This window comes from Xenopus tropicalis, chromosome 5 (assembly GCF_000004195.4).
Source record: "Xenopus tropicalis strain Nigerian chromosome 5, UCB_Xtro_10.0, whole genome shotgun sequence".
Classification (NCBI taxonomy): domain Eukaryota; kingdom Metazoa; phylum Chordata; class Amphibia; order Anura; family Pipidae; genus Xenopus; species Xenopus tropicalis.
The window spans coordinates 94,815,786-94,839,126 of record NC_030681.2 but is presented as its reverse complement, the minus strand read 5'-3'; the positions used below and the strand labels follow the sequence as shown (position 1 = coordinate 94,839,126).

The 23,341-nt window shown below is 37.9% G+C and overlaps 1 protein-coding gene across 2 annotated transcripts in view; it reads left to right on the top strand.

Moving 5' to 3' along the window:
• phf3 (PHD finger protein 3) overlaps positions 1-23,341 on the top strand; it is a 42,349-nt gene that overhangs the window by 8,071 nt on the left and 10,937 nt on the right. For both annotated transcript variants that reach the window (XM_004914500.4, XM_012963495.3), the window contains exons 2-11: positions 1,428-1,696; positions 3,673-3,831; positions 7,405-8,956; positions 10,885-11,200; positions 14,227-14,398; positions 16,560-16,713; positions 20,954-21,110; positions 21,478-21,594; positions 22,247-22,375; positions 23,167-23,299. In XM_004914500.4, coding sequence (XP_004914557.1) covers positions 1,453-1,696; positions 3,673-3,831; positions 7,405-8,956; positions 10,885-11,200; positions 14,227-14,398; positions 16,560-16,713; positions 20,954-21,110; positions 21,478-21,594; positions 22,247-22,375; positions 23,167-23,299 — 3,133 coding nt within the window. In that variant the 5' untranslated portion in view covers positions 1,428-1,452. The remainder of the gene's footprint in view (positions 1-1,427; positions 1,697-3,672; positions 3,832-7,404; positions 8,957-10,884; positions 11,201-14,226; positions 14,399-16,559; positions 16,714-20,953; positions 21,111-21,477; positions 21,595-22,246; positions 22,376-23,166; positions 23,300-23,341) is intronic.

The window sequence follows — 23,341 nt, the reverse complement described above, 5'->3', positions numbered from 1 at the left end:
GCATATTTTCGGCAAGCAGAAAAACACTTGCTCGGATGCAGGCCCATGTAGCCGATATCCGCATAAAAAGGTTTTTATGCAGATATTGGCTACATGTGCCTGCACCCGAGCATATTCAATTCATTCGTGTGCAGGCACAGGTAGAGGGGGTTTCAAGCGTATGGTCCGTATTCTCGGCAAGCGGTTTTTGCCCATATGCTTCGTGTGGCATTATCCTAAAGGATTTATCTGTGTATGCTTTATCTATATAATGCTTAATTGTAATTTGTAACAGATGCTTGTTACATAGGCTGCTATTCAGTCATAGAATAATTGACCCAACATGTGTTTATAGGTGCAGTAAATAAGTAAATGTTTTCAGACAGGGCTGTGGACTCAGTTATAAGGCTAATGGCACACAGGGCAGACAAAATGCTACAAGGTGCAGGAAAGGTAGACGACGGATGCTAGTGGAAGGCTGATTCTTGGCAAGTGGTTGTCCGCAGGCCGAAAATCTGCCCCATGTGGCATCAGCCTAAATCCTTTGACTACTCTGTTTATGGTATCTCCGACTTCTCTTCGACTTCTCAAAGTATTTCATCACTACCAAATCTCAGCAGTTATAAAGCTGTATGAAGATGGTGTTTGCTTTTGGGAAGCTGATGCACTACCTTATTGGCCATCCAAGCCTGTCACTGCCAACATGAATAAGGATACTGTTCACGTTTAGGTCTAAATCTATAACTAAGCCTATGTCATTGCGGCTTTTTCAGTTTATAATAAAAAACCCTTAACACTAAAGTTTAAATAAAAGACAAAAATGAAAACAATAAGGTTATAATAGCTCAGCTGAACTTAACACTAGTGAAACAGTGAACAATTTTGAACTGAAGGAGGGTCCGGGTGTGCATTTAAAGTTCTTAGATAACGTAAGTTATGTCTAAAGATACTTTAAAACTCTAAGCCATTGTCAAAGTGCTATGGTAAAACATTCAAAACCCATTGGCAGGGAGGCAGATGAGATTTGTCACCTATGGAAAATCTGTGGTACTGTGAGCGACATCTCCCGAAAATACCTGTCCCTTCATTAATATTCAGATCACTGCATGTAAAATACATTACATGCAGCAATCCAGATTAATTGCTGAAGAAGGCATTTTCCCCCAATTAACCCAGATTGCCGAATGGTAAAGTGTTATGTACAATGACTGACTCAAGGGATTTAAAGAATTGCCAAACAAAAATATCAATGTATATTAGGTTTCCATTTTTTAAGGGGAAAAATCACGACAAAAATTAAAATTGAAATGCATATTTGTAGATGCATTGTATTACTTAGTAACGAAAAATAATTTGGTTTACAACTATCATGAGAAAATATGCATCTTTCTAAGCCAGTAAAAATGTTTCTTGTAATGGAGAACTAACTGTCATCATTTGCTTTTCAGGATTGAAGGATACTCGGAGGTCTTCATGGATATAGTTGACACATTTAACCATTTAATTCCTACTGAACACTTAGATGATGCCCTTTTTCTAGGATCTAACCTAGAAAGTGAAGGTGGTGAAGAATTTTCCACAAGTCAGCATGTCATAGAAGATTCTCTGAAGAACATGCTGAGCGACAAGGATCCAATGTTAGGATCTGCAAGTACCCAATTCTGCTTACCAGTTTTGGATAGCACTGATCCAAATTTGCAGATATCCTCTTCATCAGGTAAATGAATAGTAATATGTTGTTTTAAGTTAGTCCAGCCTTTGACTAACCAGTAAATAAATGTAAGCCTGAAAAACTGACTGAAAGAACTTGCACTTAAAACAAGAGAATAGACACACCTTCAATGTGATCCTGGTAAATACTTGCATAACTTGCTTATATTTTCAGCCATTGATTGCATTTTTTTAATTTTCATGTGATATTTTTTCCACAATTTTTTTTATAAAAGCTTGCCAGACTTTAAATGGCAAGCTTTTCTTTTTTAAAAAGCCTGATCATGTGGTCATAAAGCAGCCCCTAACCCTTTGCCCCAGACTGGTGAATGTCGTCTATGAAAAACACACTGGCTCTAATTAAGAACAGTTGCAAATAGACTTGGAAAACTGTACCAGACCCTGGTCCATATTTATCTATATATCAATCTATCTCTATATATAAATATATACAGGTATGGGACCCATTATCTGGAAATTCCTTATCCAGAAAGCGCCAAATTACTAATAGATTCTAGAATTAGAATTTTTAAAAAATGATTCAATTTTTCTCTGTAATAATCTGTCTATCTACATCCATAGACCTGCAATGGTACAGTGATTCTACCCTATCAAATAATGCTGCAATGAAATTTCTACATGCCAAATACATTATGCAGTTAAAGGCAGAGGGTACTGACATTGAAAATAGATTTAAGAAAGTAAGCGTCGTGGCATCTTTAGCCACATACACATTACATACAGTGAGAGGAATTGTGTCTAGACACCTCTTAACCCTAACAAAAAGAGGGTTACAGAAGGACAATGCAGTAACTGCCCAAAAGGACTTGCAAGGAGCTTGTCCTGGCTGTTTCTGCAAACACATGATCATGCATAATGACTGAAATAGCTGCCCACACACAGTAAATGATAGTATCTCTTTAATGGTGCTTTTTTGATATATGCCTTTAAATCAGTGGTTCTCAACTCTTCTAATGCCGCAACCCTTTAATACAGTTCCTCATGTTGCGGTGACCCCCAACCATAAAATTATTCCTAAGTCCACCAGAAATATGTGTTTTCCAATGGTCTTAGGCGACCCCTGTAAAAGGGTTGTTCGACCCCCAAAGGGGTCCCGACCCACGGGTTGAGAACTGCTACTTTAAATTAAAAAATTGTTTTTAAAATATACATTGTGGAAATCATATAAGTATCGCTATAATCAAAAGTACACAAGAGGCATTAAAGGAGAAGGAAAGGCAAAGTCACTTGGGGGTGCCAAAATGTTAGGCACCCCCAAGTGACTTAATCGCTTACCTTCTAGCCCGGGCTGGTGCCCCTGTACAGAGAGAACAGCACCAGCCCGGGGTAGGTGCCAGCGCTTCCTCCTTCCTGAACGATTGCGCGAGCATGCGCAGCCAAACTTTGAACAGAGAAGTCGGCTTTTCACTCTACTGCGCATGCGTTTGTCCAGGACAATTGGCTGCAGCGTGAGTAGGAAGGAGGAAGCGCTTGCTCGCAGGTACCCCGGGCTGGTGCTGTTTTCTCCTAACAGGGGCACCAGCCCGGGGTACAAGGTAAGCAATTTAAGTCACTTGGGGGTGCCTAACATTTTGGCACCCCCAAGTGACTTAGCCTTTCCTTGTCCTTTAAAGGCTTTCTGCAGTACTAAGGGATATAAGTTATTTAATATTGGCGTTGGCATATATTACAGGTTCTTTTCCAGATCCTTACCCATTTGCCAGCCTCTATATTTAATTTGACATTAAATGATTGCAGCTTTGTAGTGCCCTATTGAATGGATTTTTTCTCAATTTTTAGTAAGGCCACGCACTGGGTGATATTAATGAATGCTCTGGGTTACATATAAACAAGTAGTGAATCTGGGCTAAAGAGTAACTTTCTTTTTAGAGCTAATGTGCATTTCATTTCTGTCACCTTTTAATGTCTCTTTGCCATGGCTTCCAAAATTATTGTGGTTTAATATTTTTTTTCTTTTTATAGGTGTTGTCCTTGATGAAATAATGGATGTGGGTGTTGTTAAAGTAAAGGTCAATGACCCCAATGATGAAGAGGATCTGATGTTACCAAACAAAGATATTAATAGAATAAATGAATCTCCAAGTAGGTCGCTGAGGAAATCTCCCCGTTTGATAGCTCAGGGTAAGGATTAATTAAGCGTTTACAATTTGCTATGAACCCCCTTCACTAGACATATGTTTGGGCAAAAAGCATGATTAACATATTTGCTAGTGTTCTGGTAATCTAAACGTCTGTTAGGGTCATGGCATATGCAACATTTTGCTATTTCTGGTGCTACACAAGTTGCATACACTGCACGATCTATGATACTCCTCATTCCACTAAGAAAAGCAATCTGAGGCAAGTCTCAGGTACTTACTGTCATCATCATTTATTTATATAGCGCCAGCAAGTTATTCAGCTCTTTACATTCATTTATAACAAATGGGCTTACATTAATTTATCGATCAAGGGTTACAGAATAAAAATACCATCAAGGCCCTGCTCACAAGAGCTTACACTCTATTACCACCTACTATTAAAGTTCGGCATGTATCTTACCCGTTATAAAGACATTCCTACATTTACTACTGGTTAGTTATTTTTACACATGCACACTACAAACTAAACAACATGCAGCACACCTGTTCACACACTTGCATATTACTTTAAAACATCTGCACTGTAGGCTTTAGGATAAGCAATAATTCTGATGCCTGGAAATAGTAGTATTAACATGAGGCAACATTAGAAGGTTTTTATGAGGCTGCAGGGTACAAATACTTATTGGCACTCTGATCACAAGGTGCATATTTAAATAGTGGTCTATTAACTATTCCCATGTTAATCTATTAAATTATTGTAATAATAAATAAATACCTATGTTTGTTATACATTAATATAAAGTACTGCATTTCTTGGTGGCTCACTGTGAAGAAATGTTGATGAGGATGCAGTATGTAAAATACAATAAGGTCAGACAGTTTCAGGAGCTCAAAAAGTCAATACATAGTTTCATGGCTTCATATGAGTTGAGTTTGAAAAAAGTCACATATCCATCAAATTCAAACTTTTGCAAAATTCAGTCCTATCTAACTTGATCAAAAGCACAACAGGTGGTCAGAGCCAAAACTATCCTCATGTGCTAAGTGTCATGTGTGATGTCACTGAACTGGACTCTGATGCAGTGCAAGCTTGTCAAGTGATAAATGGCATTTCATAATTCCGAAGTCTAACAAAATAGTCTTGGTTTAGCAGATGCCAGGAGAAAATTACCTACCTAAATGCATAAAGATGACAACGTTTGGTGGAGGAGAAATACTGGTCTGGGGCTTTGCACAATTTGGGTTAGGCCTTTGGTTTTGTGTAAAGCAATCCTTAAGGCTAAACATTTAGTGACAGGATGATTCTGTGTTTTTTGCTTTGTGGCAATAGTATGAAAAGTTTTTTTTTTACTGTGTAAGTACAATAATACACCCGTGCACAAAGCAAGGGCCATACAGAATGTGTTTGCTAAGATGGAAATGTAAAACCTAACTAGTCTGCATAGAGGCTTGAACTCAACCTCAATGAACACATTTGGGATGAAGTAGAATACCAGCTGTGAACCAGGCCTGATTCCCAGCATCATTACTCAACCCTACTGATGCTCTTGTGGTTAAATGAAAGCCAGTCCCATAAACAATCTTATAGAAGCAAAGGGAGAACCAGCTTCATGTTAATACCCTTGGTGAGACCCTGGACAGGCTGATGTCTAGATACTTTTGGCCACATGTATTAATGTATCTTAGTCCAATTAAGGTTATAAATAGTATAGATATTTTCAAATGTAAAGTGCATAATACATGATACATTCTTGATGGACTTGGTTGCTCTGCTTTTTTTGTCTATGACAAACACATTGAGAAAGGTCTTAATGAGCGCTTTAAAATAAATCATATTTTCTATAGGGTGTGCTGGTTTCATTTTTGTATATTCAGTTTGAATGAAAGACTGATATATGAATAGGGGAGGGCTTGAATAGAAAAATAAGTAATAAAAAGTAACAATAACTATTAAACTGTAGTTTAACAGACCAATAGTTTTTTGGCTCGGTTAGTGACCCCCTTTTGAAAGTTGCAAAGAGTTAGAAGAAGCCAAATAATTCACTATTATTCAAAAATATGAAAAACAAATAATGGAGACAAGTTGAAAAGTTGCTTAGAATTGACCTTGCTGTAACATACTTAAAGTTAACTTAAAGGTGAACCACCCCTTTAAAAAAATGGAGAGGGAAAAGTATAATCACTAGGGGGTTCCAAATGTTAGGCACTCCCCAGTTATTATAGTTGGTTGCCTGAAACTCCAGGCCAGTGCTCTGTTTGCTGAAAACCGGACCGGCTCAAGGTACTTCTTTAGGAGCACCTCATTGTAGTCTGCATTGATCTTCCCCTCAGCTCCGGGTCACGTTAGGGGACATGATTACTCTGTACAAGTACATTAGAGGGGATTATAGGCAGATGGGGGATGTTCTTTTTTCCCATAAAAACAATCAACCCACCAGAGGTCACCCCTTTAGATTAGAGGAAAGGAGCTTCCATTTGAAGCAGCGTAGGTGGTTTTTCACGGTGAGGGCAGTGAGGTTATGGAATGCCCTTCCTAGTGATGTGGTAATGGCAGATTCTGTTAATGCCTTTAAGAGGGGCCTGGATGAGTTCTTGATCAATCAGAATATCCAAGGCTATTGTGATACTAATATCTACAGTTAGTACTAGTGGTTGTATTTATAGTTTATGTATGTGAGTGTATAGATTGGTAGGTGTGGGTTAGGTGTGCTGGGTTTACTTGGATGGGTTGAACTTGATGGACACTGGTCTTTTTTCAACCCTATGTAACTATGTAACGTGTGCATGCACAGTAAAGTGAAAGCCTGCTTTTTGCTTCTAAGTTTGGCTTTTTACTCTACTGCACATTTGCACCCAGGCCAGACTGAAAGGGGACCTGTCACCCTTAGAAATAATTCAAAATTATTTTCTATTGTGTTTGTTAAGCAAAATGAACTTCACTTACACTATATAATTAATATAAATCTTGTTTCCTTCAGTCCTGGAATTACACAATCACAGCAAATAGGCAGGCACCATTTTGTTGATGCTGTTATTAAGGCAAGCTTTGTATCACCCCAAAATCTTGTGTATGTGCCAGAACGGGGGACCAGATGCCCATGCCCATGTACTGGCTACACAATTAGATGGTTAGGAGGGAAGGGCAAAGTGAGAGCTAAATTGAAAGTTAAAGTACTTGTCTGCCCCGACTCTATGCCTAATGCATAGAGGCAGGGCAGGCACTATATGATTGACAGCTGGGATTTTTTTAAAGCCTTTAAAATGGGTTTGGATGTGTTAATATAGAAATTAATTTGGGTTTCTTGTTTAATTTGAAAACTACTTTTATTATACAGCTTTTTATGTCTGGGTGACAGGTCCACTTGAAGAGAAGGCTCAGGAATAAGATGATAAATTGGGTTGGTGTAATTTTCAACAAGGGCTTCAGATCTCAGTTTAGATATTACAATCAGTGGGCGGTACCTAAAATTTAACACCCCCAGTGATTATAACTTTTTTCTTCTATAATACATTATGAGCTATTGTCTGAGCAACAAAATAGAACTGGCTATTTTTACAAAATCTCTTAAGTACTGTAATGTTCTTTTCTTTCCTTCTATGTTTTTCTTAGGCTGTGTAAGAAATCTGAGACAACGACCTACAGAAAAGCAATCAAGTCCTTTAAAAGTAACAAGAGTAAAAGCCAAGTCGTCTAGAAAAGAGAAGCATGATGTCTTGCCCCCAGAGCATGAAGAGAAAAGTAAAAGAAGCAGCAGTCAGTCAGAACAAATTCACACATCATCTATAAGTTCAAGAAGGTCAACAACAACAGCACATAAAGAATTTAAAGATGAAATCATAACGGCTGAGCAGAAAGATGAAAAACAAATAAGCAAGACTTCTGATGAAGCTAGCAATGATCATTTACCACTGGAATTAAAGGATCACTCTGAAAATGCAAATCTCTTTATTTTATTAAAAGACAAGACTGAAAAAGAACAAGGTGTAGTTAGTGAGGAACCTGTGCTATCACATTCAGGAACCACTGTTCATCCTATCACTGAGTTGTTAACACAAGCAGCAGAGGAACATGTTTATGAAGGCGAGATTTGTAATGCTGATAAAAAAACAGATGTAATTTATGATAATGTTCACAAAGAGCTAGCTCTCTTGTCCGGGGTTGTTAAATGTGACTTGGATGTTAAAAAGCTTGCACATTCAACTGTAAGTGATGGTTCGCTAGAAAATCCAGTTGATGAGAAAGTTCCTTTGGATAGTGGTAAAAGTTTAAATCCATCTGACCATCCTGGTAACGAACACTTGTCAGATGTGAACATTAATATTGTTGAAAGCAATATATCAGTATACAGTAAACACTGGAAAGAAGAAGAAAAGTTGGTCATATCAGACCATAAAATGATACAGGAGGAAAAAGGCTGCAGTAAACAAAGTAATGTTAAAAAAGGCGTCAGGAGGCAAAAAACTAGTCCCAGTAAATCTAAGCCTCATTTACAGCCAACATCAAGAATTCCTAAAAAGTTAACTGCTATAAAAAATACCAGCATGAATCTGAAGAGCCAGAAGGGTAACGTTAGCTGTCTTAAAACGGAAACCAGTTTTACAGGGCACGTAAACAATCCAGAAAGACACAATGTTGTCAGAGTAAAGAAAAAGATGTCAGAAAATACAAAGGATGTTGCAGGTTCTTCAAGTGAAAAGATTGCAAAAAAGAATGTGTGTTCTGCAGAAAAAAATGCTAATTTAGATAATTCCATGAAACAGCATATGGATGATTTAAATGATAATCAATGTGGTTTAAAAGATATTACACATCCTTCACCAGCTCACGTGCGTTTTCGAACAAAGAGTTTGTCTCAGTCTAGTGAAAAAGCATCTAAGCATCTTCTATCCACAACGTCCAAGGCAAACTTTCAAGGAAAAGATGTAGGGGAACAGAGAGAAGCAATGGATACATTAGAAGAAAAATCTAAACTGAAAAAGTCTGTTCCACCTCGGCAAAGAAGAAGTAGTAAAAGCATTTCTGTTGATGAACCGCCATTGTTTGTTCCAGATAACATACCAGCCATTAAGAAAGAAGGAACAGACCTAACCTCTGCAAGTGATAAGATTGTAGGAAGCCCTATCCGACATTGTTGCTCATGTCGAAAACTTCATGGCAATAAGTAGGTTTTTGGCTATTGAATATATAATATGTACATAGTAACTCTTGCTCAAGGCAGTTGTTAAAGCAAAACTATACCCCCAAGCAATGTAGGTCACTATAAAAATATATTGCATAAACAAGCCCATATGTAAAACCCTGCTTCATCTAAATAAACCATTTTCATAAAAATATACTTTTTAGTAGTATGTGCTATTTAGGGTAATCCTAAATAGAAAATTGCCATTTTAAGAATTAAGGGCCGCCTCCTGGGATCATAGGATTCACAGTGCACACAAACAAGCCATGGCACACATACATGCTAGGTCACATCAGCCAATTAATGGACAGAGCTGTGTCACTTCCTGTCAGGTGATCTCTGAGGGAGCACACTGCCCATTACTTAATGGTGTAAGGATGTAAAGTGGCAATATTTACTGATTTATATATTCCTGTTTGGTGAGATTCTTCAATAGGTCACTTAACATAACCAACATGTGTGTTGGTTAAGTATTTATTCTGGGGGTATAGTTTTCCTTTACGGCTCTGGCACACAGGGAGATTAGTCGCCCGCGACAAATCTCCCTGTTCGCGGCCGACTAATCTCCCCGAAATGCCATCCCACCAGCGAAAATGTAAATCGCCGGTGGGATGGCATACGCAGCAACGCGACTTCAGTGAAATCGCGGAAGTTTCCTCTCGAGGCAACTTCCGCGATTTCACTGAAACGTTTAAGTTTAACATTACATTACAAAAGAAATAGTACACCCATTTATTATACTAGTAACCTTTTATGCAGTACCTTTTGGATTCTTTGTGTTTCCCCAAACCAGATATAAACCCTTAGGGCGATGACACACAGGGATATTTGTTACTCATGGTTAAATCTTGGCTAGCTAGATGATGGTTAAATCTTGGCTAGTGGGGGAGGCAAATCTCGGAAAACAAAGCGCAGCATATGTTTTGCCACCGGTGATTCACTTTATCACTGGTGGGAAAGCATTCAGGGGTGATTTATTGCCCACAGTAGCCCAGATTTAACCACGGGCAACAAGATCTCAAAGTGTAGAAAAAATGTCTAACATGAAAGAGGCTTCATTCAGCCAACTAATCAGGTTTGTGAAATGCATGTAATATGGATGATTAATGGTGTTTGGTGAATAGCAATGTTTAAAAACACAGAAATAACTATGAAAAGAAAGTTAGAATATTGAAGGGATACTGTTATGGAAAAACATGTTTTTATAATGATTTAATTTTAAAATTCACATGGGGTTAGCTATATTCTTAATTTCCCAGGGTGCCACAGCCATGTGACATGTGCTCTGATAAACTTCAGTCACGCTTTATGCTAAGATGCAAGTTGGAATAATATCACCCCTCTCTCCCCCCCCCCCCCAGCAGCCGATCAGCAGAACAATGGGAAGGTAGCAAGATAGCAAATCCTAGTAACTATCAGAATAGACAATTGTAAGAAATCCAAGTCCGGCTTGGGACTCCTCCAGTTACATGGGAGTAAGAGAAACAATAGGTTACCTGAAAGCAGTTCTAATGTAAAAAGCTCAGACTCAAGCACAATGGCTGCCTACACACCTCTATTACAACTAAAAAAAAATGTTTGTTGTTTCAAGAATATAGTGTTAAATAAAATGTTAAATGGTAGAGTGAATTATTTGCTATGTAAACAGTGTAATTTAGAAATAAAAAGACACTATCCCTTTAATTTAATGAACCATGTCCTAAGATTCCTAATCATTAACATTACTGAGCTATCTTAAAATTAGAAGATCAATTTTATAAAACCAAAAAAGTGTTGTATTTAATGGAGATGTTGCAATGTAATTATAGGGCAGAAGGAATGTGCATTATATAGATACTTTTATGTTGACCACTGTCTTGATTGCTAACCAAGAATAATAATGTTTTGTTTGTATACTTTTATTTTTTCAGGTTTATGGTAGGTTGTGGAAGATGTGATGATTGGTTTCATGGAGAATGTGTTGGTTTGAGCCTTTCCCAAGCACAGCAAATGGAAACTGAGGATAAAGAATATATATGTGTAAAGTGTTGTGCTGAAGATGAAGCAATGGCAACCGATGATTTAAGTGTTTCTGATGATCACCAGAAAATTGAAGTGCGACAAGAGAGTAAAATGGAATCTGAAAAATCAGTGATAAAGTCATCGGCTATGAGTAGCCCAAGCATGTTGCACGAAAACCTAAAGCAGAGAGAAGATTCAAAGCACAAGGTTAAAGTGTTGAGAAAGGTATTCCCATGTTCTGTGTAAAGGTGGCCATACACGGACCGATTTTTTACTTACAAACGACCGATTCCCGAACAATCCGATGCTATCGTTAAGTTATCGTATAGTTGGTGGTGTACGAACGATCGTCGGCCCACTAAACGAGCCGACATTATCGTCCCCAAAATCGATCGGCCAGGTTTAAAAATTTTGGTCGTTTAACGATAAAATCTGCCAGTTGGTGTGAGTGTCAGACATTTGTCTTTCAACGATTGTTCTCTGCGCATGTCACGATTGCCAGCAGCGGAAGTCAACGACATTCGATCGTACGTAGATGTACGATCGTACGTATTTTACGATAATGATGCGACGAAATCTTTCCCGAATTATCGTTGCCCGTGGATGGCATATCGTATGGGAACTCGATCGCCATACGATCGTTTGTCGATATAATCGTTCATCGCACAACGAGCGAAATCGCCTCGTGTATGGCCACCTTTATTATTGATACTGTTTATTTGATCGTTGAAGGCTAAATTTAAAGGGACCCCTAAAAAAATAGGTGTCTTTGGTAAATGGTAACTTATGTAATACTGGATAACAATGAGGCATGGTTTTTTGCTTCAATACCAAATGTTATGGAGCAATTCATAAACATATAGGGGCGATTCATTAAGGCTGAAAAAACGAGTGATATTTATAGCATGCGTTAAAAATATTATCACTTCTTATATTTTGAGAATTAACAATCGATTCACTAAAAGGACACTAGTCTGAATTAAAAAAAGCAATGTTATTGTCGTTATTTATCTGGCGATGACATATATTCACCTCTTGTATCGGTTACTGATTGCTTTATATGTTACTCTGTATGTCCAATGTATGTAACCCACTTATTGTACAGCGCTGCGGAATATGTTGGCGCTTTATAAATAAATGTTAATGTAATGTAAATGTAAAGTGTTAGTTTAAACAATGCAATATATTTATGCGATATTTCGTAGCACGCGATATTAGCGCACACTATTACGCACGTAACTGTTACTTTCTGAAAACTACTGTTTTGAAAATTACCAATTTCCTGGAAACTGGAGGATGCATCACTCTAGGATGAACACATAATCTGACTGCAAACTCCATCTTGTCACCACAGACAATCACCAGCTGCAATTTTGTTTAGTAATGCCTACTCCTGGGAGGCGTTAATTTGCACAGTAATTATTGCCACATTTTATGCTTTTAACGCTTCAGATATGTTTGTGAATTATGCGTTAGTATTATTTCTATTCGATAATCACCTCAATGTGATGGAAATAGCGCTTTGCGATAATCAGGATTTTTGCGCATGCGATATGAGTAGTAACGTATGTGAAATGACTTGATGAATCGGTACTTAATTATCGAACACTTTTTGACGCATAAAACTATGCGTTAAGCATTAACGACCTTTAGTGAATCGGCCCCATAGTATGTGATTAATATACAGGTATCGGACCCCTTATCCGGAAACCCGTTATCCAGAAAGCTCCGAATTACGGAATGCCCGTCTCCCATAGACTCCATTTTAATCAAATAATTCAGAATTTTAAAACTGATTTGCTTTTTCTATGTAGAAATAAAACAGAACCTTGTAATTGATTCCAACTAAAATATAATTAATCCTTATTGGATGCAAAACAATCCTATTGGGTTTAATTAATGTTTTATTGATTTTTTAGTAGACTTAAGGTATGGAGATCCAAATTATGGAAAGACCCCTTATCCGGAATACCCTTGGTCCCGAGCATTCTGGATAATGGGTCCTATACCTGTACTAGAATTGTGTGGTAGTTATAAAACAGACTGCTGCAGTCAGCTAAATGGATTACTCATTGGCAGCCTAGCATATGCACTTTGGTATCAAATAGCAAAATCAATCTAGTATTGCCTTGTAAGCCCAAGGCCCATTGGTTGGCCTCTCCTGTCCCTCACCCCTGAAAAAGAAAGACTGCCCTTACCCATCTTAATAAAACGACACATGACTACACTGTATAACTAAAGAATAATACTACAGTAGATCTCCACAAGTGAGAGGAAAAAAAAAAATGCAACCTCTAGACCGCCTTAACGTGCACTCAGTTTTGGAATACGAGCAAACAAAATGTGCCCTCCTTTACGACACTAAAATATAACATTTTTTCTAGGGATGACAGCTTTTATAAAAAATATCCTTTTAAAAATACTTCCAGTAGCAATAAAAAAAAACCTTATGCAGATTGCTGGCTATAGTCTGCCTCATCCTTTAAAAACTAAATACCTATTAAATTAGTGACAAGATAGTCTCTCTTATTGCTGCACAAATGATTGAACATCATTGTTGCCCTGAAGAATGTTTTTTAAATGTAAATTACAGCGGTCTAACTAACTTTGTACCATTGTTTCTTTGTTCCATCTTCTTATATTTCTCAATTTGGTCTTGTCCCCTTAACACACTCTGTTCTTTTTCCCCCATCCATGTACCAAGCTTTCCTTTTTTAAATTTCCTTGTCACCCCAGGTGCATGATTACCTATAGCTGGTTATAATATAGCAATATAATATTTGATTATTATAAAATTTAAGAGGAATGCAAAATCTAGAAAGTGAGAAATGTCATCTTAGAATTAAAATGAAAGTAAAGAAAAAAAAAAAAAATCTGAGAATTGCATGCTGTGTACCACAACTGATGCACAAAATCATACCTTGTTATGATTTTTGCTTTTATCCTTTATTAACATTAAAATTGTTTGATCAGTTATACATAGCTCCTTTTCTGGTTGGGAGAAAGGAGTAGAACGAAGGGAATTATGAGTTTTAGTTACATGGGGAAATAACTGGCATACTTTTTATGCTATGGGCTTAAGGCCTATGGCACACTCCTGTACGTGTGTGTTTGTGCATTGACTGGAGGGAAATCTGTCTGTCACTCTGCACATGGGCAGATTTTGGGTAGAAAATGATCACTGTAATGCTGACTAGAAAATCAGAGAAAATTTATTAATTTATTGCAAAATCTTATATTTTTCTTGGTAGGATTCAGGAGATGGGAAGCAAATGGTTGATAGCAAAGATGGTGATGTTAAAAAACAATCTCAGCGGAAAGCTTGTGCTATAGAAACACATCGAATTTCTGAGGAGAAACGTGAAAGGCCTTCAAAAGATTTGTTAAATTCTCCATGTCATGATGAAAAAACCACAAAATTAGGTAATACTGTTTGAAATGTAACTTTTTCCTTTTTGTCATTCCAGCTGTTCAGTTTTTTTTTTTTTTTACATGTCCTGCTCCCAAAAGCTCCCCAATACAAGAGCTCATTTAGCTAATGAATTGCTTTACCCAGCGATATCTTTGGGCCTTGTCCTTATGGCTGATCCCACTGTGCAGGATTTTCACAGGGTCCTATAGGCTATCTTAGGCTATCTCATTATATAAATAACTCAACTATAAACTAGCTTTAATCTGTTGAAGTGGACAGAATAGCTGCCAAGTGTTGATATTTATTTTCGTGTTTTTTCTCCTTAGTTATTTTTTTACGCCTACTTATAGCCTGATGTTGTGTTGTTTGTTGCACTTGTAAAGGATGTTTTGCTTGAGCCACTAGGGGGTTAAATTACTTTATATTTCTTATTACTTTTAAGTGTAGAGGGAAGTAAAGGCTTTAGACAGGACTTCCATGTAGGCTTCCTTGGAGTTGTAAATTATAGTCTATCTACTGGGACATTCCAGACCCACATTGTATAAAGCAGGAGGGCTGAAGCCAAGTTAGGTTTTGACTGGAGTGACACGTCATACTTAAAACAGAGGGTGCTTGCATTCTCTTGGCAATACTTAGGCATCATTTCATATATGACCTTTTCAAATGAATACATTGAAGACTATCATGGGTTACAGTCTTTCAGGACAAAACTCTGTTCTGCTAGAAAAAGTGTAGGGCGAAGACACATGTAGCTAATTAGTAGCTACTTGTCTCCGCTGCAAAACACCAGAAAATACCCTGCCATAGACAATACCGAGAATTGCTTCTGCTAAAACACACATAAAGGTTGGATGGCATACGCATCGCTTTGGTTTCCCGAAGTCGCCTGAAGGCAACTTTGGAAGACCGAAGCAATGTGTATGCCATCCCACCAGTGATTTACATTCTTGCCTGTGGGATGGCTTGTTGGGGAGATTAGTCACCTGCAGTAGTGAAGATTTATCGTGGGCAACTAATCTCCCCTTGTGCAATTAAGACTTAATAAAGAGTGCTGGTTAGTGGTGTATATGAAATGTATACCTACACCAATTAGAAAACCAGCCCCTCTTAGTGTAGAGTAACTTTTTCATCATCCAAACAGGATTGTAATATCTCCTAATGATAAGCTATCATTGTATAATTAGAACCCCTTTTGACTAATGCCCTCAAACACTTGCCATTTCTCTGCCCAATATACTCTCTACAGTGAATGAGAGGGATTATCAGGATGCTACTTAAACCTATTTATAGTTTAAAAGAAAATTGCTGTTCTCTGCCTAGTTCTATATATTTCTAATTCAAAATTGAGGTATGTTTTGCCATTTAGTAAATGAAGTGTATTTTTAACATTTTTAAGAATGCTGCTGATATGCAAAGTTATTTATTTTGCATTGGATATGATGGGGAATACATAAATACTGGATGTGATGATGACATATCTTTATAATTTAGTGTTATTTGGCCAGATACTTAGACTGAACTTTCTTTTCTCTAGGGCCAAATGATCGAATTAGGCCAACCATAAGTAGCTGCAGCCAGATGGACGATAACCTTGAATTGGCTAGCACCTTCCCTCTCTCTGGCTCTATTAAAAACCAGAGTGGACTACTTTCTTTTCAGCACTGCTACATTAAGACATAGCACCACATTGCATCCTGCCCCATAAAACTTATAACGTACATCCTATACAATTTAATTAGCTATACCCTCTCTCAAGAAGAATGGTAGAACCATGCAACCCATTTTGCCTAAACTGTTAATTTCAAGTTTGAATTAATTGTTATGGAACATGTAACTAATATGCCTTTTTGGAAATATAGTCACATGTTATATAATGTTAGCACCTATGTATGAGTCTTTTATTCCTCTGAATTTAATGTGTAGTCTTGGGAAGCAATTAAGAAATTTTATCAGGGACATAAAACAATTGTTATTAATCCATTTGGCAGTTTGACAAAGATTACCCATGTAAGGCCTAAAATCCAGTAGGTTCCACATCTCCAACAGTCACACTGCATAAAGAAAAATATAAATATGCCTTACTTTGTTCTAAAAAAACCAAAAACTTTATAAAAACTTTTTTAACTTTTTAAAAAATGCCACTTGCTTTATCCTTATTTTTCATTGATGCAGGTGTTAATGAAAAACAGGAAAACAAAAGGAAGAGACAAGAGCGGAAAGGGCCACCACCTAACCCCCAGACTTCTTCCCCACCAACTCCTAAACCTTCTATTGATCAGATAAGACAAAGTGTTCGTCAGTCTCTCAAAGATATTTTACTAAAAAGGTATTTTGATATTTTTTGTTTACATGGTATGGTTGATTTTAACCCTTTCACTGCCAGCCATTTTGGACAAAGCGGAACTTCTACTGCCAGACAGTTTTTGAACATTTTGCATTGTTTCACTCTAGGGGCCTTTCCTTGGGGGGACTTTTAGTTTACCCAGGAAAACAATATATCTTTTTTTCAGGACAACCTAAGCTTTTAAAATATGGTAGAATTTTTGTATAATTCCAATTCTGTAACAAGATATAGGCTTCTAAATGTCTAAAAAAATAAATAAAATATTTTCCATAATATAAACACATACACCAGAAACAAAAATTATTTTATGCATGAAAATACAACTGATTTGGAAAGTCCCATGTCTCCTGAACATGCCAATACCAAATATATAGTTTTATGGTGATTTCTCACTTGTATAGGCCAAAAACTCCCAGCAGTACGCAACCAAATTTCCAAAGCACTGCTTCAGAAAGCTGTATACTTTAGATTTTAAGGCCAAAAATTCCACTAACAGAAGGTTTATCCCAGTAAATTCTTACATTTTTAGAAAGAACAGATTCTGGGGAATCCAGAATAGGCACAAATGTCTGTCTACTCCAAACTACCAAGTTGCAATGCTTTCCTAAAGTTATTGGTTTTTATCAAAATTTGTGACATTTTTTAAAAATCGCTTCAAAGCTTCCAGTCTGTAGTATCTTATCTCCTAAAGGTCATAAAGTAACCAGATAAAACACCCTAAATATGAATGCCAGGGGTCCACTGAACAGTTTGATGCCCAATATGTATAGGTTTACCTAATGTGGCATGTAGGGGCCCCAATGTGAACATGTCATTTCAGCTTCTGCAAAATCAACACATTTACATCATTATATGTGGGATAACGCTAGTAAAAAGTACATTCACCCCAGAAAGTCATATATTTTTGGAAAGTACACATGCCCCCGAATCTAAAATGGGTACTCATGTCTTTCTACTCCAAAGTACCAAGCCGCAAATCTTTCCTAAGTTTGACGATTTTTATGGCATTTCCAAAAATCACCTCAAAACTTCCACTATGCAGCATCTTATTTTCTACAGGTCATTAGGTACCAAGATAAAACACCCTAAGTATGAACCCCAAAGGTCTACTGAACAGTTTTATGCCCACTGTACATAGGTTTATCAAAGCACATTGCACTTAGAGACCCCCCAAATATACCTTATGCTCACTAATTTCATGGCTTATCTTTACCAAATTTCATAAACACACGGCAGTTTTGCTGCAGAAATGTAGGGTGACCCCTAAAAACCCTATATTTTTGGAAAGTACACATTCTGACAAATTCAACATGGGTAAAGAGTCCTTTCTACACCAAAGTACCAATCTGCAAAGCTTTCCTAAAGTGAGTGGTTTTTATGACATTTCAGAAAATCGCATAAAAATGTTGCAGTTAGCCGCATTTATCTCATACAGTTTCTTGCATACAATGGCAAATCACCCCAAATAGGAACACCAGAGGTCTACTGAACAGTTTGATGCCCAATATGCATAGATATACCAAAGTCTGTGGTATGTACTGAACCCAAAATGAAAATAGCACATATGGATTTCTCGCCAACTCAGCTTTTGCACACAGAGCCCCCTGTCAGCGTACTATGTGCCGTAACCCCCACCTAACTATACAGAGACCCCCAGAAAACCATATATTTTTGGAAAGTACACATTCTGATGAATTCAAAATAGGTAAAGTTATTTTTGTACACCGAAGTTACACATGGCAAAGCTATGCTAAAATCAGATCAGGAACACTAATATAGGGATAAAAATGCAATAAAACCACAAAAATTGTGTAAATCAATGAAAATAAGTCACATGACAGCATAATTAGTGGTCAGAATATCTGATCCAATAGTCACGCTGTCAAAATAAACAGTTTTTAGTGTGTTAAGTGTGTTGTATGTGTGTATAAATGTATGTAAGTGTGTGTAAAAGTGTGTATAAATAAAAATAAAATCGCACTTACCTGTCCTGTAGATCAGATCGCTTGCCTGCTCCTCCATGCTGCAGTGCTCGGGAGGAAGCAGGTGGGAGGCGGTGCTAGGGGGAGATGAAGGAGCAAGCAGTACAAACAGCAGACGCGATGCGATCGTGTCTGCTGCTTGTAGGATGGTCCTGCGACAATCGCATCGCAGGACCGACCCCCTCGGCTCGTTGCAGAAGGGGCACATCTGTCTCTCTGCATCAGCGGCGGCGTGGCGATTTGCGCGAAATCGCGACGCCGCGTCTGCCATCCCGCCGGCGACTTACATGTTCGCCGGTGGGATGGCAGGGGTAGGCAACTCGGGGAGATTAGTCGCCCGCGAACAGGGAGTTTTGCCACGGGTGACTAATCTCCCCGTGTGCCAGAGCCCTTAGATGTTGCTGCACTCCTCTCTTTGCCCCTCCCTTCTCACCATGTAATTTTGTAACCAGTACATGGACATGAGCATCAGGTCCCCCCAGTCTGGCACAGAAACAAGATTTTGGCAGAATGCAATGCCTGCTTTGATAACAGTGTCCACAAAGTGGCACCTACCTGCTTGCTGCAATTGTGAATTCCAAGGCTGACAAAATAAGATTTAAATAGTTTATATAGTATAAGTAAAGTTTCTTTTGCTTGACAAACACAATAGAAAACAATTTAGAATTATTTCTTAAGGTGACAGGTTCCCTTTAACAAGTCCAGCTGCTTTAGATCTCTAGCTTTCTAGATTTAAAGTGATCTAGTAACCCTAATCAAAGGTAAAAGGAGTTTCTTCTGGGAGCAAATGAGCCCCACTTTAGTATACACGACTTAACAGCTGATTATGACCCCCTTTGGGGGGAAAGGTGCAGCTTCACTAATCTCCATGAGCAGGGACAATCTGGTCCAATATGATAGGGCTGGAGCAGAAAAACAGGAGTGGCACTTAGGCTCTACTGCACAGTTTTAATTGTAACTAAAAGTTATTTTCACTTTCTTGGGGAGAATAAAGGGACATGCCCAGCCCTCATTTAAGCATGGACATTGAGCAGCATCAGTCTTTTTGTAGCTCTGATATAATTACATTTTTAAGAGGTAAAATTAAAACTTTTTTTCTGATGGTGGACAAGGCTGACCTGTATCCTTTAAATCCTGAGAATGAACAGTGACAAATAGGCTTGCTATGGTTTACAACTCTGATCTCGGTGAAGGTTTTGTAGAATTTTCTGTAAAAGTAGCATCAAGAAAACAGGTAATTGTCATGGATTGCTTCCATTTTTGGACAGTAATACTCACCATGCGACACATCATATAGAGCTGGGTGGTATGACCAAAAATTTATATCACGGTATTTTTCAAAATTATATCGGTGTCACGGTATTTGACGGTATTTTTTTTTTCCAAGCATGATTAGGTGTTAACCCCATTTCCTAATAAATTAGAGAATAATTACTGCAGTATTGAAAATCAGAGTCAGGCAAGCGAAGGATCGGCAACAGAAAGTCGTAAGGTAAATGAGGCAGGCTTAGTTTCCCAGGCAAGGCCGCAGAGAACATAGCACAGGAGGAGGCGTTTGATAGCTTTAAATACCCCCCACGCATGCGCAGAACTGGCGCCGCACCTGGACAACGGGACGCGCGCATGCAAGGAGGCGCGCGAGACCGGCCCGCACGGGTGAGTACCCTGACACCCCGGTATTGCGGTATCTGAAAAATGAATATAGTTTTGAAAAAAAACACCGGTATTCGGTATTAAACGGTATATCGCCCAGCCCTACATCCATACAGTTTTTAACTGAAAACTATAATGATCACTATTTACACAACAGGCCATGCTGAAGGACAGGCCATGCTGAAGGACAATGATACTTGTCTTTAATCTTAGCAAACATAAAATTGCACTGAAGTGTGGACATTATGGGATCTTGGTAACTCACAAAATACTTACACATATTTTTATGAAATTAGACCTTTCAATAAGATAAATGACATGTAACGCAGCATTGGGAAATTACCACTGGCCAACTGAATGAGGAGATGATGGATTCCAATGGGCTAAGCACTCATGAAGTAACTTCTTAATCTTCAGCTTCACAAAGAATGAATGAGTGAGTGTGTGAGGGCTCATTCATAGCCTACCTCTACCAGGCATTCTTTCAGAGCTGGTTATTCAAACTGTACTTTCATAAGTATACCTGAACACAAATTTAGATGTCTAATGTATTTTATTAAATAACATCTTATGGTTTCTGTCTTAAGGATTTCAGAATCAAGTTCCAAGATTCCAGAAGAGAGAGCTATAAAAGTTTCATCCAGAATTGAAAAGGAACTGTTTTCTTTTTACCGAGACACAGATTCAAAGTATAAGAACAAATACAGAAGCTTAATGTTTAATCTTAAAGATCCTAAAAATAAAGTAAGTAAACAACTACTTACATCAGTATTTTGAACCAGCTGGGTATATATTAAAACCCCAGAAGGAAAGTCTAGAGAGCTAAACTATGAATTTCATTTGCATACTTGCTCTGATCTGGTAGATGGGTGGGTAGATATATAAGTGGCTAGATGTGGCCACCTCTTATTTTAGCCATTGGCTCAATGGAACTGTTCAGTGGGATTTGGTCTTTTTTTTTTTAAAGCAGCAGCAGGAAAAACACTGCAGTTTAATGTTAAATGCTGACTGTTTCCTTGTAATAATTAAATGTAGCTGTGTAATTAATAGCATTGTATAGGTATACAGAGCATACTCTGGAATTCTCTTAAACCATTCTAATTTTTTGCAGGTATTGTACAAAAGAGTTCTGAAGGGAGAAATCACCCCTGAACATCTTATTAAGATGAGCCCAGAAGAATTAGCATCCAGGGAATTAGCAGCTTGGAGACAACGGGAAAACAGACATGTAACATAAACAGTCAAATATTGTATAGTTGTCCATCCATGTTTTAAATAGATAGTATCCTGTTCAATAGTTTTTAGGGCTGATTTAAATGCTAGTCTTTGGGATGCTTTATGTCTTTGGGATGCTTTTAAAGGGGTAATTCTTGACCCAGGGGAGGGAGATGGTACAAGAGCACTAAGGAGCACAAGAGTTGCACCCCTCATTACTCATTTGGGGAGCACTTGGGCCTCTCTGCATGCTGCACTCTGCACTAAGCACCAGATGAAAAAGTCTAAGTAAGGCAGTCAAAGTCAAACGCAATCCAAAGGTTGTGCAGCAGGTCTCTGCACTCTGAAATGGAGCCACAAGGCTTGCGGCTGTTTGCAGCTGTCCAGAAGCAGCTTGCAAAAAAATAGCCTGTAGCCTTTGCGAATAAGGCTTTAGTTGTTCTGTCTTGGACCCAGCATGTATTGTTAGATTTCTATTCTGGTAGCACAGGTGAGATAGCATTGTAAGTTACAAAGCTATCGATTATCTTAAAATGGCAGATTTTTTTCATTGAAACATTTCCCAGAAATGGCATGAACAAGTGGTACACTTGTAACCATAAAATTCTTTGATCCATTCCTCCCTGTCTTTTCATTTGGATGCATTTTGCTATATCTCTTTGCAGACAATTGAGATGATTGAAAAGGAACAGCGTGAAGTTGAACGGAGACCAATCACCAAAATAACACATAAAGGGGAAATTGAAATAGAAAGTGAAACCCCCATGAAAGAACCAGAAGTCATGGATACAGAGGTAAACTCATAGAAAGCTATACATTGACATGGTGCTGCCAAATACCCAATTATATTAAACAAGGGCTATATAATGAATATTAGGGATGCACCGAATCCAGGATTCGGTGCGGTATTTGGGCAGGATTCTCCCTTTTTCGGCAGCGTTCTGATTCGGCTGAATCCGCGGTCCTGGCCGAACCGAATCCTAATTAACATATGCTAATTAGAATTTAGAAGGGTTAACTGTCCATGTGAACACGGAAGTAAAAACAATTTCTTCTAATTAGCATATGCTAATTAGGCTAAATCCCTTGGGATGGATTTAGGGTTTCGCCGAACCCGAAAAACGCGACCTTGCTTTTGGGCAAACCTTTGCTTAAACAATAGCCTTAGCTGCTAAATAGATGTTTCTAGGCATCCCTACCAAGGCAATAGTACTAAAATGGATCAATAATAAGAAAATCTCCAAAACAAGATAGTAAAAACCAAAAACAGAACTACACAAATTTCTAGAGACTTTCTGGGCGACATGTGAACTGTTACCCATCACTTAATGATTGCAACTCATCTTTCCTATCTACCAATATTTGTTACTAAACCTCACAAACCCTTATGAACCAGAGTAGAAGGTAAATCGCAATCTTTATTTTGGGTATAGTTTGAAATCCTTGGTGCAGTAATGTACCATTCTATTTTGCTTCGTCTGATTTACACAATATTTCTTTTTTTTACCTCCAATATATGATGATTTTGTTAAGACTTCAAAAACCATTCTGACTTTAAATTTCAATAATTATATTGCTTTAACAGGAAATTAGTGTAAAACCTGCTGAAAAGGAGGAAGAAATTCAAAAAGAGAAAGAATTCCCAGTGGAATCTTCATCAGATACTACATCTCATCATAAAAATCATCTCTTTGATTTAAACTGTAAAATATGTACAGGTATGTTTACTTGACCTAAAACTGAATAAAGGTCTCTGATCT